At 47.7% G+C, this 17,065-nt stretch overlaps 3 protein-coding genes across 3 annotated transcripts; all 3 read right to left on the reverse strand.

The window, feature by feature from the left end:
• Nucleotides 1–185: 185 nt before the first annotated feature.
• LOC120446459 (zinc finger protein GLIS2 homolog) lies at nucleotides 186–2,160 on the reverse strand. The gene is made up of 2 exons (XM_039627456.2): nucleotides 1,700–2,160; nucleotides 186–1,048 (listed from the first exon to the last, which is right to left on the reverse strand). The coding sequence occupies exons 1-2, from the start codon at nucleotides 2,080–2,082 to the stop codon at nucleotides 304–306; spliced, it is 1,128 nt and encodes a 375-aa protein (XP_039483390.1). The 5' UTR covers nucleotides 2,083–2,160; the 3' UTR covers nucleotides 186–303.
• A 4,297-nt stretch (nucleotides 2,161–6,457) lies between these two features.
• LOC120447074 lies at nucleotides 6,458–7,269 on the reverse strand. The gene is made up of 2 exons (XM_039628465.2): nucleotides 6,774–7,269; nucleotides 6,458–6,699 (listed from the first exon to the last, which is right to left on the reverse strand). The coding sequence occupies exon 1, from the start codon at nucleotides 7,170–7,172 to the stop codon at nucleotides 6,774–6,776; it is 399 nt and encodes a 132-aa protein (XP_039484399.1). The 5' UTR covers nucleotides 7,173–7,269; the 3' UTR covers nucleotides 6,458–6,699.
• Nucleotides 7,270–7,416: 147 nt separating this feature from the next.
• On the reverse strand, nucleotides 7,417–12,866 carry LOC120447073 (eukaryotic translation initiation factor 4 gamma 2; the record flags this gene model as incomplete). Its single annotated transcript, XM_039628464.2, has 3 exons — nucleotides 7,417–8,246; nucleotides 8,316–10,147; nucleotides 10,297–12,866. Coding segments are annotated over 3 exons (4,581 nt in total), but the record flags the coding sequence as incomplete, so codon positions are not given.
• Nucleotides 12,867–17,065: the final 4,199 nt, after the last annotated feature.

Genomic DNA, 17,065 nt, shown 5'->3' on the forward strand with positions numbered 1-17,065 from the left:
AAAGTCGATTAGGATGGTTCACTATTTTTGCGACAGATCTGTCTGTAACTGGGGATTTTCCAATACCTTGAGGTTTATTTTGATAAATTCGGTTTACTACCATGACCAGTAATCTTTTTGCCCAGAATCACTATGAAGGAACATAGAACAATCCCAAAGGTAACCCCAATGCCAAACTAGAGCAGTTCAATTACAACAGTCTTTAATCACGTTAAATAGTAATCTAGGTGTGGTGACAAGAGCTGGGAAACAGCACAATGACTAGAAGGGGAAGAGAGACGAGAGGCGAACCGGTTGGCCAGTTCAGATTCGATGGATGCGCAGGTCCAGCGGCGACTCCACGTCCATCTTAACGAAGAAGTCCTCGCCATGGAGGTAGCTATGCTGTCGTTCGCCTAGCCAATAGCTGGGCGAGAATTCCGCATCCTGTTTGGGTTTTAGCGAGTAATCGCTGGGCTCATTGTTGGAGTCATCGTAATAGCGGGCGGAGGAGGAGGAGCTGGTGGACTCCACACTGCCGGCAGCGGGAAGACACGTGAACGCTGATTCGCTGCTGGCCTCCAGCAGACAGGGTACGCTGGGCAGGGTGAGCGGCTGGCTGGCGATCAGGTGGATGCTGTGCTTGAAGGTTTTCACGTGCTTTCGCAGCGAGGAGGGATCCGTGTAGCGCTTCTGGCAGCCGGCCACCTTGCACATGTACGGCTTCTCCATCGAGTGGGTGCGCGTGTGCTTGAACCGATCCGAGGAGTTCGAGTACGCCTTCTGGCAGCCCTCGAAGCTGCACTTGTAGGGCTTCTCGCCCGAGTGCGACCTGATGTGGATCTTGAGGTTCTCCGCCCGCGAGAAGGACTTCTCGCACAGGTGGCAGCGGTGCGGCTTCTCCTTGGTGTGGGTGCGGGTGTGGACGAGCATCTTGTAGCGGGCATTGAATCCCCGCTCGCTGCGCTGGCATCCCCTCCAGCGGCAGTAGTAGAGTCCGTCTGTGAGGCTGGCGATCGCATGTCGCTGGGTCACGTGCTGTGCCAGGGCATCCAAGGTGTCGAAAACTCTGCAAGGATCAAGGGGATTTCGTTGGTTAGTACACTGATATATTGTGGTTCGATTGCTTATCCAAAATAATTGCATTTGCTGGCCATAAATACAATTCATCTCTATCAATTTGACCCAAAATCATATTATCAATATTGCCTGGTTTATCAGAAAGTCGAGTCCAACAGTTCAAACAATTCCATTCTGCTGGGTTTTTTTTCTGTCGAATGCGTAATCAGTTTTAATGGTAAGAAAACTGTGTTTTATATTTTTCTAGAATTTCTCAATGCTTTGTTTCAGCGACTCAAAATTCGAAAGAACTAAGTTGTTGATTGTGTTCAGGTCTATTTCAAGTTCTAATTTAAACAACAAAAATTGACTTAGCAGGGGAATGTGAATTTTAACCTTTTATAACCATTATTCTAACACTATATTACTTTTTGTTATAAGAACTAATAATCTCCATAATAATCGTTTTAAATTAATTTCTTCCATCAGAACTTGTTGTAAAAAAAATCCATTGGTTGAATTGGACACTGTGTGCTGTATCCTTTAAATTTTTTAATTTTCCCCAATTTTTACGGTTAAGTTAAAAACATTGCGAAAGTGCTGGCCCCCTTAGCAAATTGCTTTCATTTTTCCAGGAGTTTTTGATGATGTTGACTCTTACCTATCGCAATCTGTCCAGTTGCAGATGAAATCGCTGGCGGTGCCGCACTCGCTGCTGCTGCTGCAGGATTTGCTGTCGTCGGGGAACTCCACTGGACTGCGGCAGAGGTCGTCCTGCTGGCCGCGAGCCTTCATTATGACGGACTGGGTGCGCTGGCGGTATCCGTATCCGGCGATGGGACGCGGCGGTGTGATGGGCGGCGTGGGAAACCTGATGTGCTGCATCTGCTGCTGGTGGTGATGGTGATCCACCAACCAGCTGCCGGAATCCGAGTAGGCAGCTATGTACGGCGGAGTGTTGTACGGCGTAAAGTAGCCGACGGGCGGCTCGTAGATTCCTCTGGTTGGGCCGCTGTTGAAGATTGACTTTTGTACTATATCCATGTTTGTGGTCTGTGGTGGGTGCTGATCGAGAAATTGGTTGCTTTCGCTAACGCGCCTGCCGATCGAATGAGCCGCTCGAATGCAGAGGTTCGGGTAATATGCGAAACTCGGCCGGCGATAAGAGGTCGCCCAGACGGACAGGGTACGCTTATCAGCGCCGAAGGCTGCAGACGGGTCCGGCGGGGGAGTGGCGGCAGAGGGGAGGGCGGCAGACGGAACCAAAACACTGGAGCGCCAAAGAGCAGGTGCGTAGCGGAGCGGTGGAAAAAAGTCCGCTGGGGCAAGTGGATCTGGGGCAAAAGCACACACTACGTGAGTGTAACTCCGTGCTGGATGGACTGCGACGTGGATGGTTGACTGGGGGACGACCAGGGTACGGTCTGCGCCCCCTTATCAACAACGCACAAGTGGAGAGCCAGTCAGTCAGCCAGTCAGCCAGCCCACATATGTACACATGCACATGTGTGCGCCCGATGATCGCTCTTTGGGGGGCAAGCCTTATCGCCCGGTGCCGTCTGCCTACCCGCCTGCCTGACTTGCACTTCGTACCGCGTAGCGAATTCCCTGCATGTACCCCCCACCCCCCTGCGAACCGAACCGAGCCCCACTCCCATGCCACCCCTTCACTTGAACAGGTACGTCAACTCTTGGAGTTGAACTAGTGCACTCAGCGAAAACGGGTCTGCAAACCCATCTAGGTCTTGTGCCTCAGGATGGCTGGTTCTAGAATCATCAAGCAGTCCACTATAAGATCGCTTTGCATCATTTCCACAAATAGATTTATTATTAAAACAAAGCCTGGAAACAATTAAGTGTTTTCCTCACTGGCGCATATGAATAAACAGTAAATAGTTATAGATCAAAAGTTTAAGTAATAAGAGTAATAAGTGGATAAGCTTTTTGAAAGCTAGTCATAAAATTAGGAAATTGTAACTCATTTCTGTATTATTTTATGATTACAAAGTTAAAATTAAGCATAAGCTATAAAAAGTTAAAGTTCAATTCTGAACACCATAAAGGATATAAACTCCAACTGTGCATTAAAAAGAGCACATTAGAGAGTCCATCAGTACACTGCAAATAAAAGTGATATATTCTATATGTCGTAAGCTATGCGAAACCCGTCATTCTCGTTTATAATTTTATCACACTATCAGAAATAGTAAACCCCCACATTTGCATGATATGAAAGCGTACAATCCGGAACGCAGAAATTCATTCTTGGGTTTGGCCGCCGTCTTCACCTCAGTGTGTGGGGCGGCGATAAGGTGGTTATCTCACGCCAAGTCAACAGACGCCGCCACATGCCGCCACGGTTCCATATCTTTTGGCCCAAAACTTGCCATGGTGCGCCATGACGCGAATGGCTCGTGGAATGGCGGGACGCAGAGTTGCGGAGTTGCGCTCTGCTGGGTGGTGGCTATGGCTATGGCTATGGCTATGGCTATCAGCTATCAGCCAGCTAAAGCTATCGGCGTTATCAGGCGGCGGAGGCGCTGTCTGGGCCCGTGAATCACTGGGGGAGCAACCTTCGCTCCAAGCCCCAGCGCTGCAGAGCCCACAAACTGCGGCCAATCGACCAATCCCCACGACGTAATCCGTCCCTGTGCACGGGCCAACGAGTGGGGTCCCTGGCTTACGTAAGGAGACAACCTGACATCAGGGACTTTGATAAGCCCTTGCCCTCTATCAGCAGTGCGACAGGTGGAGGCGAACGTGGTTGTGGTCGTGGTCGTGTAAGCGGACTCATTGCCATTTCCACTTCGCAGTTCCCATCCCCATCCCCATCCCCATCCCCATTCCAGTCCCAGTTCCCCCCACCAGATGGCGAATCATGATTTATAAATAGATAGGGGGCCTAATCGGAGCACGACTGCTCGCCCAACCAATCGAGTCGCAGTACAGTCGCGCATGGCGAGGTCAGTTCAGCGGAATCTTCCAAAAGCACGGCCTTGGCCACGGCCGTATCGCCTGCCCAAATCGAAGACAGGCGATGAAGGACCCCAGGCGCAACCTAATTTTTATGTTTTGCCAACGGCACTTGCCGGCAATTAAGTCCGCGCAAGAAATGAGTACAAAAAAAAATCCAGATTTTCTGGCTGACAGTGTGAACTTTGTATGGCGCGAGCGGCTGTCGATAAGCGAGCTCCCATTGTCACCAGAACTACCGCACCAATCCCCCCGAGATTGGATCCCAAATCGCATTTCCCCCTTGGACATTCCCAAAGTCCAGACGCTTCTCGCATTCTTGGCTTCTCGCTTCTCGGCTACTCGGCTTCTCAGCTTATCAGTGTCAGCATGCTGAAAGGAACATTTGCGAATTTCCGTTGGGGAGCTGGGAGCTAAGCGTGTGCGCTTATTAATTTTCCGTGGTCCCAATCTTGGCGTAAATAAAAACAAATCCGCACCCAACTAGGCGGGTAGACACTCGATCCGGCGATCCGGATCGAACCGGATTGGCAGGGTGCAGTCCGTCGGGCGCAATGATGTTCAATATTTCTATCAAATTAACAACACTCGACCGATAACCGGCGGGGTCTGGATGGCTGGCAAAGGTGGCCTGGTGGTCCGATAAGCCCTCGCAGCAGATTCGCATTGGGATCTCCTCTCCGAACAGAGCTGTGTTCCGTAGCAATCCGAGCCGCTCCAGCTTGACCGGTGGGCGTGCGCCTGAACCTACGGGTTTATCAGCCAAGATGCACATTTGCAGCAGCAGCCGCCGCGGAGAAGGGTCCACTGGAAGTCCAGCCGGCTTATCGCCGCAGTGGGAACCCACTGGGGGCGCTGATATGACTATGGTAGTCCCGCGGAAGGCTAATTACTTTGTTGCCGCCGCCACCGACAGACTTCCAAAGTCCATGTACCGCCAGCCCGCCAGCCAGTCATCCAAACCAGGGACATGCAACCGAGGCATGGAACCTACATACTAGTACTCACATCCCGGGCCAATCCCAAATCGTTTATTACAGATGGCCGACTGGGATCTATTATTTATAGGGCGCTTATCGCCAGACAGCTCTGATATGGCCAAAAAGGAAAAGTTATTAGGGAACGCCAACAGGGGGAACCAAAAGCAGAAAAAAGAAAAAGCATTCCAGACATTCGTGGGAGCCCACAGACCCCGGAGCGCAGACCTTCCGGCTGGGGCTCTATTTTTATACCCGTTCAATGGGTGCTGCTATTTGGGAGCGATATGCTATTGTCGCTGTTACCACCACTGATACGCCTGACAATATCTCGTCTAGACTGGGCCTTATTATGAGAGGCGAAATTTGTTGTTGTTTCGTAAATTGGTGTTCTTCGTTTTTGTTGCTGTTCCCCCAGTGGGAAGTTTAGCGGAAAAGTTTCAACGACACCTCCAGGCGGTGTGATCCAACCAACAACCATTGCACAACGCTGCTGGGGGCTGCTCCCTTGTACATGACTGGCATTCTTGGCGGGGGTAATATAGGCGTCTTATCAACCGATTTATATTTACGATTGGCGGGCAGGAAGTGTAGCCACCTTTAGGTCTGAGAATGCCGATAGATAAAGGGCATTATGAAGGTATGATGTTGGTCCTTCAACTATCTTTACCTGGGCTTCAAACTTTTCAATTTGCACACTCTCTGTGACATTCGAAAATACTGAAATGACTTGGATATTTTAGATATCGCAATCATTATAATTGGGCACACGTGCAGGAAGTGACTTCAACCTTTTGCTCGTGAGTAAATAGCAAAGTTGGGAATTCCTATAGCTTCACTTTAAAAGCAGTCCTTAAATATTTCATTTTATTAAAACTTTAACCAAAGAAACTATTTTTAATAACGCAAATCATAAATACAATATCCATAAATATTCTTTTCATCCATTTAAATTGGCAAATCAGATTGAGAATTGTAATCCCACTTAGTAAATATATTCACACACAACCACAGTCGTTTAGGTATTTAAGTTTAAATACTTGCCAATCCAAATGCGAATGTCTTTCTAACATCCATTTTTTAAAAGCTTAATTGTTAAATTGTTCATTGAGACAAAATTGATTGGTATTGATGATGGTATTCAGGGATCAAACTAAAATGGCACCCAGTTACAAAACTTCCAGATGGCTTTTGCAATCAAACTCTAAACTCCAAACATTTATACGAAAGGGAAACCGGAACGACGCAATACGAGCAAACGTATGTATATTCGAATTTGATACGATGGCGGGGAAATCACCTATCAAGCGATCAGTGCAGCCAAACTGACCTTCAAATCATTGGGTGGTGGTGAAGCAGCATGAAGAGCATGCGGGTGGCACGCGATCACTCCCACAGCGGGTGACCTCTTCTTACATTGAGCACCACTATCGCGACACAATTGATAAAGCGTACGTACGTCTGTAAACTTACTTAGGGCAATAAATTTATTGTACAAAATTCGTTTCACCGATACACGTTTAAAGTTCGCGCTCACTCGGCCGCCGCATGACGTCTGAGCGGAGATCGGGAATCGGAGATCACAGATCCCAGATAGTAAGCTGATGGAGTGCGTAGAGTACTTGGAGCTGTGTCCGTGGGGTAGCCGCCGGTCCCCGAAATAGACGTTGACCCCCACGCGGCGCCGTGTCATCGGTATCGCAGGCGAGCCCTGTGTGCACGTGAACCAGAAATAAGTCAGCGATAGAGGTTTAAATTTATGCCACACTAAGTTGTGGTACTCACTCAAGCGAAGTGCTCCAGATGGTCTTGCATGTAGGTGACTAGCGCCTTCTCGAACAGAGGGAACACCAAGCGATCCAGTTTGAGATTGAGGCTCACATAGAACTGCCGGAAGTAGCGTTTACTCAGTTTGGCGGCCAGAACGGATGAGTCGGTCTGACCATGTCCGCCCAGGATGGTGGAGGATATGGACTCGCTGCTGGCGGAGTTACGAGAGGGCATGCCCACCGCTAGCTCCTCGAAAACCTCCGATTCCTTGGGGTTTATAATCAGCATGGTGCTGCCCTGCATTTTCAGGGCGCGCACGGTAAATTGCGAGGGACCCGCCTCCAAGTGGACGCAATGTGAGGTAAATCCACCGGATTCCTTCGCAGGCACAACATCATCAGTCGCCCTCTCCATTAATAGCGAATGTTATATACAAACTAGCAATATTTAAAAAGAAAACAATGAAATTGCAAATTTGACCAGCGCAGTGTTGCCAGACAATGAAACGATCATTGCTTTTTAAAATAATCGAAAGTATTATCGATAGGCAGTTATAATGAGCCAAGGCGCGAAATTTAAATTTGCGCTCCCTTAATACTCAATGAAAATCAGTTCGATTTCGCCGTTCGCAGTGTTGGTTGCATTTATTAAGGCTCTATTTAATGTGGGCGAGTTTTTAATGTTTACGTTTGTTGAGTTTAATACATATATACGATATTTTGTTCACAATTACATTCAGATTTTGTTTTGCTCTCTTCGGCGCGCGTCGATTGGTATTTCCTTTTTTATGTTTATGTTGTCGCTTATATTTGACCTACTTATTTAAATACACAAAAGGGAAATCGTCGAGAGTACCAAAAAAAGGCAATTGAAATCAACGTTATTCGATTTAAAGATCAGTTCCGGTTGTTATAAAAAAAAAAAAAGATGACATTCACTAATTAGTCGTTATGTTTGAAATGTGAATGGTAATTTACTAATTTCGCTTGCAGTTATGATGATGTATGGATTAAATATCGGTTATATTTGACGTCTATTGCGCTTTATTTATTGATAATTGATTTTTAAAGATCTTTGAATTTGTTGGATATCAAATAATTTTGATTAATTTTTTTTTTGTTTTTCCTTTTTACTATAATTTGACTAAGATTTGCAACCGCGATTTCTAACTTCCATCCTGATGGTATTTTCTTTCTTATTTTGCGTGTTTTGTTAGTTTTGCTGTTTTTCCTTATGTAATCATTATCGATTTGTGAATAAATATTGGAAGTGATAAACATATAGCGTTATTATGGGGGACTGGTGCTTCCTAATCCTCATCGTCCTCAGATTCGGCCTCCTGTAGCCAAGTCAACCAGGCGTTTACTTGGAACAAAGCGGATCCTTTGCCTGGATATTTGTCGGAAATCTCCTCCTTCCACAGGACGAATGCCTCCTCCTCGATTATTTCAGATTCGTAAAGATACTTGAACCAACGACACAGCATGCCTAACGCAAAACAAAAAAAATAAATATGAGTAACCTTGAACATATTGATTTAGAAAGATTAGCTCTTACCCTTGGGGAAATTTTCATTGTAGCAGAACGTCTGCAGAGCGTAGAGAGCCATCAACTGAAGCTCGTTCTGTCCCAGGAAGGTCTGTAGCATCTGGCTGTAGTTCTCCAGCAGCTGTTGCTCCTTCTGGGTCACAGATTTCTCTGGGTGCTCCTTAGGGTCGAGGTTAGCCGCCAGCGTCGTCTCCTTGGTCACGTATTTGACCACCACGGTCATTAGGGCTTGGATGAAGCCCGGGTCCTTGTAGTACTTGTTGTCAACGTTGGCCTTAATCCACTTATAGAAGTTGTTGGGGTTCGGGTCGCTTTGCAGCTGCTTCAGCATCTCGGCCTGCACCTTAAGCAGCGGATAAAGGAAAGACAGCTGTCGATCCTCGAGTATCTCGGCCAGTCGTTCCTTGTTGCGGTCCGACTCCGGCAGGCTGTTAATAAGATCCACTTTGCTCGCCCGGAATTTCTCCTCCAACGCATCCTTGCCGATGACCTTGACCAGTTGCTGCAGCACGAGCAGGAACAGCGGATAGTGCTGGCCGTTGTCCGTGAAGTTGGCAATATCGGTTAGCTTCAGCAATGCAGGCTCGCAAATTGTCTTTGCCAGCACACTGGCTACAAGACTAGCGATACGGGGATTGAGTGCCTCACGCTCGTTCATCTTGTTGACCAGCTGTTTGAAAACCTCAACCACGATGTTTGGCTTGATATTGGACTGCTTGCGCAATGTTTGCAAAAGTCGCACAGCACGTTCCAGGAAGACATCGTTTACACGGTCCAAGACATCCATCAGCAGATTGATGCACACATCCTTCAGCGCCTTCTCTGGCAGCTTTAGCTCGAGGAATCCATCTACAAGCTCAGCGAAGCGATCTGGAGTGGCCACAGGTGAAGCGGTATCTTCCTTCACCTCCGAATCTTCAACAGGAGCAGCATCGGCCTCTGTCTTTGTCTCTTCAATATCCTTGATCTCAGCATCGGGGCCGGCCTCTTCCTCCTCGTCGTAGTAGAACTTATCCTTGAAGTACTGGCTGGCCTTCTTGGACAGTTCCTCCTTGTTGGGACCCTTATCTTTCTTTTGCTGCTTGGCCGAGCCAGCACCGCCGGCCGGAGTACTTGGCCTCTCCACGGAGCCATTCTTGCCCTGATCTTTGCCGTCGTGCGAGCCCTTTCTGCCCGTCTGACCATCTGTATCCAACTTCTCCGCTCCTGATGCAAAGTTCGGCGATGAAGAGGTGGCCTTCAAGCCCCTCTCCTGTTGCACTCCGAGAAGGTTTCGATTATCAGCATATTCAGCGGAAGGTGTTGACGAGGGACGCGTTGGATTAATCAGATGGGATGTGGGCGTGCCCAGCATAGGATAGTGGGAGTTTGAGAGCTGGCCTTGATCTTTGCCCTGCGAGCTGCCTTGGTTGTTGTTGCTGCTGCTATTGGGCGGTGTTGACATGGGCAACGTGGCCGGCAACTTCTGGTTCTGGGAGGCCGCTCGGAAGAGCAAGGAGTTGGCTGCCGGGCGCATTTGCAAGTTCTCCACCGCATCTTGGTTCGTGGTGATCAAGTTGCGTTTGAACCTCGGTGCCAATTCCTTACTACCCAGCAGCTGATTGCCCCCATACTGTCCGTCATTGCGATCCCTGTCGCGATCGTTATTCCTACGTGAGTCATCGCGATCCCGGTTGTTGGAGGATCCTCCGCCACTGCTTCCTCCATTCTGGTTGTGCTTGTTGTAGCGGTTGCCATAGTTAGCTCCGCCGCTACCGCCTTGGTCGCGATCCCTGTTGCGATCGCCGCGATTGTTGTACTGGCGATTGTCGCGGTCTCGGTCACGATTGCTGGTAGCGAACCTGAAATACAACAAATAAATCATATGAAATTCTGTATTCACTTTGTAATTAAATATATGTATGTTGTATGTTGTTGAAAAGGCTTCGGAGAAGATCGATACCCGCATAGACAAAACAAACTGTAGTCCGATGACGTTCAGAATACTTACGGCGAGACAATCGGAGATGCTCCCGTAACACTCAGTCCACTAAACATGTCATTGTAGCCGCCGGGCTGGATATTCAGATGAAATCGATTCATCCAGCTGTCCGAGTCGCGATCATTGTTGCGCATATCCCGATTGCGATTGGGGAACGGTGTGCGTATGATTGAGTCATCGTCCGAGCGTATTTGCTTTATGGGGACGGGTCCTTCGGTGGTGCCCAGCTTGCGCGGCACCCAATTGTTCTGGCGTAGCTCAATGACGTCCTTTAGCATGAAACGTATCCGCGGTGGATATTCAGAAGATTTAGACCGACGTTCAAGCGTCTCGAAGTACTGGTTCATCAGCTCTTTGCCCTGTTCTGAATCCAGATTCTTGCCGCAAGTCTTGAGCAGTTGAGCCAGGCATTCCATGTCCTCGCACATTTCCTGCGTACCGGCCGTACGCTTCTTCTTCTTGTCCAATAGCTCCATGATGCACTGATGCAGTACGTTCTTCGCCAGCATGTCCAGCTTGTTGAGCTCTCCAATGAACTTGACGTTGCCGAGCATGCGCTGTTTGGCCAGATGGCGGCGCTCCTCCTCGTCGGCCTCATTTTCGGGCGGAGGTCGGTTGTCGTTCTCGTCGCGCTTTAGTCGGTTGTTGAACTTGTCGCGGCAGACCGCGATCAGCAGGCGTAAGAAAGTGCACGAATTGTTCGGTTCCTTCTCGAATGACGGGGCTTCCTCGGAAAGTCGCTTGCACAGCTGCGCGTACATAGACGAGTACTTCGGCTCGTCCAATGCCTTGTCGAATATCAGCAATATAACGCCGTTCAAAATGACAATCGAGTTAAGATCCAGCTTCAGAAGTTCATCGCTCAGTTCCTGGAACTTCTCGGGCGTTAGCTTGTTCAAAATACCCCTCACACGCCGAAAGACGGCGTCGTTCTTTTCGCTTTGGGTAAGTCCATGCTGTGGACGCAGCGATGGTGGTATCCAGCGTCCGGTGATTGGTGGCGGAGTGCTTGCCTTGCCCGCCTGGGATCGTTCCTGATGCTGTTGAGAATGAGGAGTGGCTCCTCCCCCTGCCGACGCAGATCCGGAGTTCAGAGAAATGTACGAAGAGTTGGAAGTAGAGCCAGAGATCTGAGCAGACGCATTGCCGTTACGAAGAGTCGGCGTGCGACTGGATGGGGTTCCCCCGTAACGATCTGCCTCAGACCTGCCGTAGCTGCGAGGTCCTCCGCTGGCTCCTGCCCCTGATCCGCCTCCTCCGTTCCGCTCTAAGCTGTTGGTGTTGTTGTACCGCTGGTGCGATGGTGAATCCTCGTAGCTGTCGCGGTAGTTGCTGCTGTATCCGCTACTCACGCCTCCATCGTTGCCACCGCGCGAAGCCCCATACGACGACTTGCTGTTGGTTGAGCTCGCTGCAGATCCGTTGTAGCCGGATGAGGAGTTGGAGTTGCTGCTGTTGCCGTTCCCGTTGCCGCTGCCGTAACGTGGCTGTGGGCCGTTGCTCCCATTGCCGTTCTCGTAGTTGCGGGCGGAGCGATAATTGCTGCCACCGCTTCCAGAGCCGACTGCCCCAGATCCTCCTCCCACGGAGTTTGAGTTTAGTGATCGATTGTAGCTGCCATCGGAGTTTGAGTGATAGTTGTTGCGACTACCACGATGCGCTCCGCCTTGCTGATCCTGCTGCTGGTATCTCCCAGAGGAGGAACTGCCGTTGTAGCTGTCGGAGTTGCCGCTTAAGCCTTGACCCAAAATGTCACTATTCTTTGGATAGTAACGCGACGACGACGAGTCACCCTGGTAAGATCGTCGAGGTCTTGGGCTCACCTCACTGTCGTGTTGGCGAATTTTGGCGGAATTCTTGCTATAGCCAGTGGAAAAGTGTCCGGTCGGTCCACCAGATGATCGGCTGCCGTTCCTGCCGCCTTCGCTGTTGCCGCTTATGGCCGGAGATCCTCCGTTGCCGCCGGCGCTCTTGTATCCTGAGCCGTTAGAGCCGCCCTTGCGGTAATTGCCGCCCTGCGAATTCGATCCCGACGATGGCGAGGAGCCCTTGTCGATCTTCACCAGATTCTTGAGGTTGTTGAACGTATCGGTCGCTGTGGTGATCGGCAGAAGATTGGGACTGGTGTTGAGCAGGGTTTTGCCGACCGAGGGTGTCGGTGGGGTTTGGCCACCGCAGCTGACGCCGATAACGCCGCCGCCTCCGCCACCACCGCGATTGGTTGGCTGCTCGTAATTGCGCTCGATCTCGCTGGGATTGGCCGTTATTACCAGTCGTAAATCGCTGCCGCCGCCGATGCTCGTCGTATCACCGGTGCTGGTGCCTCCCTCAATGATGATCGCTTTACCGCCCCGGAACTGATCTATGATGACGCCTGCCTGGTGCCCGTTGGTGACTCCGGACCAACGCTGCGGACTGTCGTCGTAAGAGTGCAAAAGGGGAGCGGCGTCGTACGTTGATAGAGGAATGGTGGATGCTTTTCTGGATCGACTCGGGGGCGAAATGGGTGCGTGCTTGGGTGGCACGGAGTGGGCTACTCTTGGCGTCTTGGTTGCTTTCCCCGTTTTCTGGGGATCTGGATCCTAGCTAAGGGCCTTAGATCCTTGTCAGCTCTGTCTTTCTGATGATCCTTGGGGACACTCGACGAAACGCACACAAATCAAACACACACACGCGTACGCACACAGAGACAAGTGGTAATGGGTGACTGGTTATCCTGTTTAAGGTTGGTCTGCTATGGTTCCTTCCGATTTCGGTTCTTCCTGGTCGGTTCCTTTAGGCTAGAAGTAACAAGTCCTGCGTGGTAACACCTGGGATTGGTCTCTCCGTTTCGTTACGTCACACTGGGTATGGCCTTGCGTTTAGGGAATCCTGTGGAGAAATCGGATGGGGAAACAGGAAAAGCCGGAACCGTGGCAAGTTAATAAAAAAGTGATAAGAATATGAAAGGCTAAAATATACAGGGTACACGAAAAATAAATATACGATCAGACGAATCAACTATATTACGTACAATTGTGACAAAAATACAAAAGAAAACTGATGCCAGTGGTGTGCGTGTGGGGATTATTTAAATGGACGTTACTTGCAAATCTCGTACGATTGTTTTTGTTTACACTCGATTTCACTGCAAGCAAGCACAATAACAATAACATCACATGCCAGCCAAACTGGAAAACATGCATTTAATGGAAATAACCTCGGGTGAGCACCTTCAAGTCTATTCCACTTCCACTCTCTCCCGCCAATTGAAACGGCACTGCCGCATTCTCCTCAATTACATGTGTGTAAGTGTTGGTGGCATTGCCATTTGAGCATCAAGTGCTGGGAAGATTCTAATTAATCACAGGTTTATACAATGCCAACCAGCTTTTTGCCGTTGTTAAGTTTTATTTTTGCCAAGTTACTTTCGCTTAATTGACTCATTTGCTATGACCTGCCGTTCTTTGTTCCCGCTTTCTTTGTTTGGCGGCCTCTCTGTCCCTCTTCTCCCCCACAAACTCAAACAACACCAACACGAATGCACTGAAAAGAACTAGAAGCTGCGTCCGTGTGTCAGTGTCCTTTCTTTGTGTTGGGGTTTATGGCCTCAGCTTTGGGGATCTCCTCTTTTTCTCCCTCTCTCCCGCTTTCCAGTCAGCTGGCCATCCCGCTCGCACACGATGCTGGTCTTCTGCGCCACGGAATTAAAGTCTCTTGACCCCGGGAAATAAGCAGTGGCACAGCAAGCAGGGGTTGCAATTGCTGATTAGCTGAGTCACTTCTCCATTCCGCTCAATTTGTTTAGTTTAATTGATTGGCCATAGAACAACGACGTCCCAAACAACCCTGCGATTTGTCTTTGTGCGAGTACCACATACATACATATATATATATACAAACTTTGGGCCTGCAATAAGTTAAGTTCCGTTCGGGGAAAGGATAAGCCAAACTAAACACCCCCAATGCGAAAACCCACCCTCTGCTGCAATGAGGCGTCGACCCCGACCTGAGGAATGAGACCCCCTTTTTCCGCCCAGACCCAGTTGTGGATGATTTTGACCTCAATTCGAGCGTTCGGCTCGGCTCTTGTGCACAAGTGTTTGTCCCTGTCTGCATATTTAACTGGCCAAGTGGCACACCCACATTGCAAATTGTATTTATTTTATCACTTTTTCGGGGGCTTCAAGAGCAAATATCTTCAGTAAAACCCATGAAAAGGCATTGTTCTTTATCCCCCCGATAGTGACAAAAGCACTCACACATGCACTGAGTACGGCAGAGTGTGTGTGCGGGAGATCAGAGAGCAGCTGGAAGGCACACGCCAAAAGTGAAGCTGTGGAAATGGAATGGAAGAAAAAACTCCAACGCCAAGAGAGGGCTGTCTTCCAGGGGGAGGGAGGGGGCACTGCAGATAACTCAAGCAGCGGCAACGGGCAACGTCAACACAGCATTTGAGATTTTCCGACGTGCCGCCGCCATTTTGTGGCGCAAATATGTGTACCTACACACACAGTCGTACGAACAAAACTTTCTTTGTGTTTTTTTCTCTCGAGGTGATTCATACAAATTAACGTTTTGATTGACGAATTTCGACCCTGCTTGCTCTTGAAAATTATTACCGCCGTTTGAGTGACGATGGAATGTAGGTTGCTTTCGCACTTTTATTGATTTCGTTGCTTGACTTTTCGCCGTGAAGAAACGAGGACGTTCACATAGGACGTTCACACACTTATACACACACAATTGAATCGGTTTTCTCTGGCACATCGTGGAAAATTTATAGGCTAAAATGCGGAAATTCCACTTGCAACTCAGTAGACTTTCCGTTTTCCTTCTTGGGACAGCGAAATAGCCCTTGCTAAGTGTACTTTTTAAATTATTTTTACTAACCTTTTCTTGAGTAATTTCGTATAGCAAATCACGCAAAGGTTCCACGAAATAGAGATGGAACAAAAATCGATGTTTGTGTGGTACTATCGGTGTAGCTAGATGTTGGTAATATCGATTTCCGATTGCAGCAATCGATTATATTCATTGCGCTTGGTAGGTAACTTAGCTAGGAAATTAGCTTAGTAGTTAGTTCTCAATCCAAGGTGGGAAACTTAGGAAAACATCGATGACTTGAAAAGCTATCGAACCAGCGCGACAACAAAACAGTGCTGTAAAAGGATTTTTTAATTTAGAGTCCGCCAAATTTAAATTGATATTTAAACAGTTACAAACGGTTTTAGAATTCAAAATAAAACGAGTTTAATTTAAACTTTATTTGCATATCTAGTTTTTATTTGGTGTTACTGTCATTACTGAAAACATTCTAACGACACAAATATTTCATTAAGCATTTTTATTATTCTTTAAAGAATTGAGGATATTTTCCCAGTCTTTATAAAAATATTTAGAGAAACATGCGAATGAAACAAAGTAAAATTAAAGCCAATAAAAATAAAAAAACAAATTATTTTATACTGTTTAACTTATAAGGCCACTATTTAAAACACATTATTGGTAAAAATGCTACTTTCTCGGTATAACCAAAGACATTAGAATGATATCAATTGTATTATAAAATATATATATATACATATATGTATGTATATTATATATATTGTTTATTGATCATGCAAATATTTTTTCGATTAGGTTGCAACATGGCCATATATTATGGTGCTATAGAATACAGAGCAAAGTGTATTGTAAAATCTTGGTCTCGTTTTTAAGGATTTAATGAATTAATTTTATAGTCGGTTAGATATAAATTCGAGTATCTACGCCCATACAATACAATGCTCGGACTAATCTAGAACTCGATCTTGTGAGTATAAACTTGTTAATTATAACTAATTACAAGGCCCACAAACAAAGACATCATTTTGCTTCCCCGAATTTCAAATGGTTTTCGTCAGCGTTTACAGAGGGTATAGTTTTATTTAATTGAAATGACCGATCGTTAACAACCAGTGACAGATATAGTTTAAATATTGCGGCACACATCAACATTGTAGTCCGTGCCCTAGGCCGCACTATCGCCCGTTTGATGTATGTATTTCCCTGGCATTATCAACGCAGCCATCTACAACCCTTTTTCCCCCAACTCGTTGCTTGTTTTTCACACACACACGCACGCACACACACACACAGTCGCATTCGCAGGATAACCATGAAGAACTGGGAAACCGAACAGAAGAACAATTTAATTAGTGATGACATGTTGCCATTTAATTTTCTTGTAAAAAGCGTAATTAAAAATGTTCGCCTCGCAGCTGGAGCTGCTGGAAGCGTCAAGGTAAAAGGATAAGGACACGATGGCAAAGGCAAAGGTAAAGGATTCGTAGGTAAACAAGGCAGCAACGATCATATATCGGTAGGTTGGCTATAAATCATATTGCGACTGACTCCGGCGCATATTAGGGCCTCCTAAACGATGAGATAATCTATGGTCGCAGCGACAACAAAATGCGGCCACCGGCAATAAATTTGGAAAATACAAAACATTCTGACAATTTTCCGTGGCCCAAGTGTGTGTGTGTGTGTGTAGTAAGTTTGTGAGACTATCCTGGCTGGCTGCACACATCGAGGACAAAGGCCACAGGACACAGTAGTCACGTCAACACTTTCAACTCTTTGGGCTGCCTTTTGTTTCGCCCTTCGTCGTATCCTTTCGGCAATAAAAATTCCGTTTGCTATTTATCTTGATTGTCCCCAAGTCGCCATCGCCATCGCCATCGCTATCGCTATCGCCATAGCTATATAGTCCCATAGTCGGGTTTATGTGCAGGACCTAGTCCAAAGTCCCGTG

The sequence above is a fragment of the Drosophila santomea genome, chromosome 2R, assembly GCF_016746245.2.
Source record: "Drosophila santomea strain STO CAGO 1482 chromosome 2R, Prin_Dsan_1.1, whole genome shotgun sequence".
In the NCBI taxonomy this organism is placed as follows: domain Eukaryota; kingdom Metazoa; phylum Arthropoda; class Insecta; order Diptera; family Drosophilidae; genus Drosophila; species Drosophila santomea.

Coding starts and splice junctions, on each gene's coding strand:
- LOC120446459 (XM_039627456.2), bottom strand. CDS start 2,082: ATGGATATAGTACAAAAGTCAATCTTCAACAGCGGCCCAACCAGAGGA. Junction 1,049..1,699: donor AACTGGACAGATTGCGATAG/GTAAGAGTCAAC, acceptor TGATCCTTGCAG/AGTTTTCGACACCTTGGATG.
- LOC120447074 (XM_039628465.2), bottom strand. CDS start 7,172: ATGGAGAGGGCGACTGATGATGTTGTGCCTGCGAAGGAATCCGGTGGA.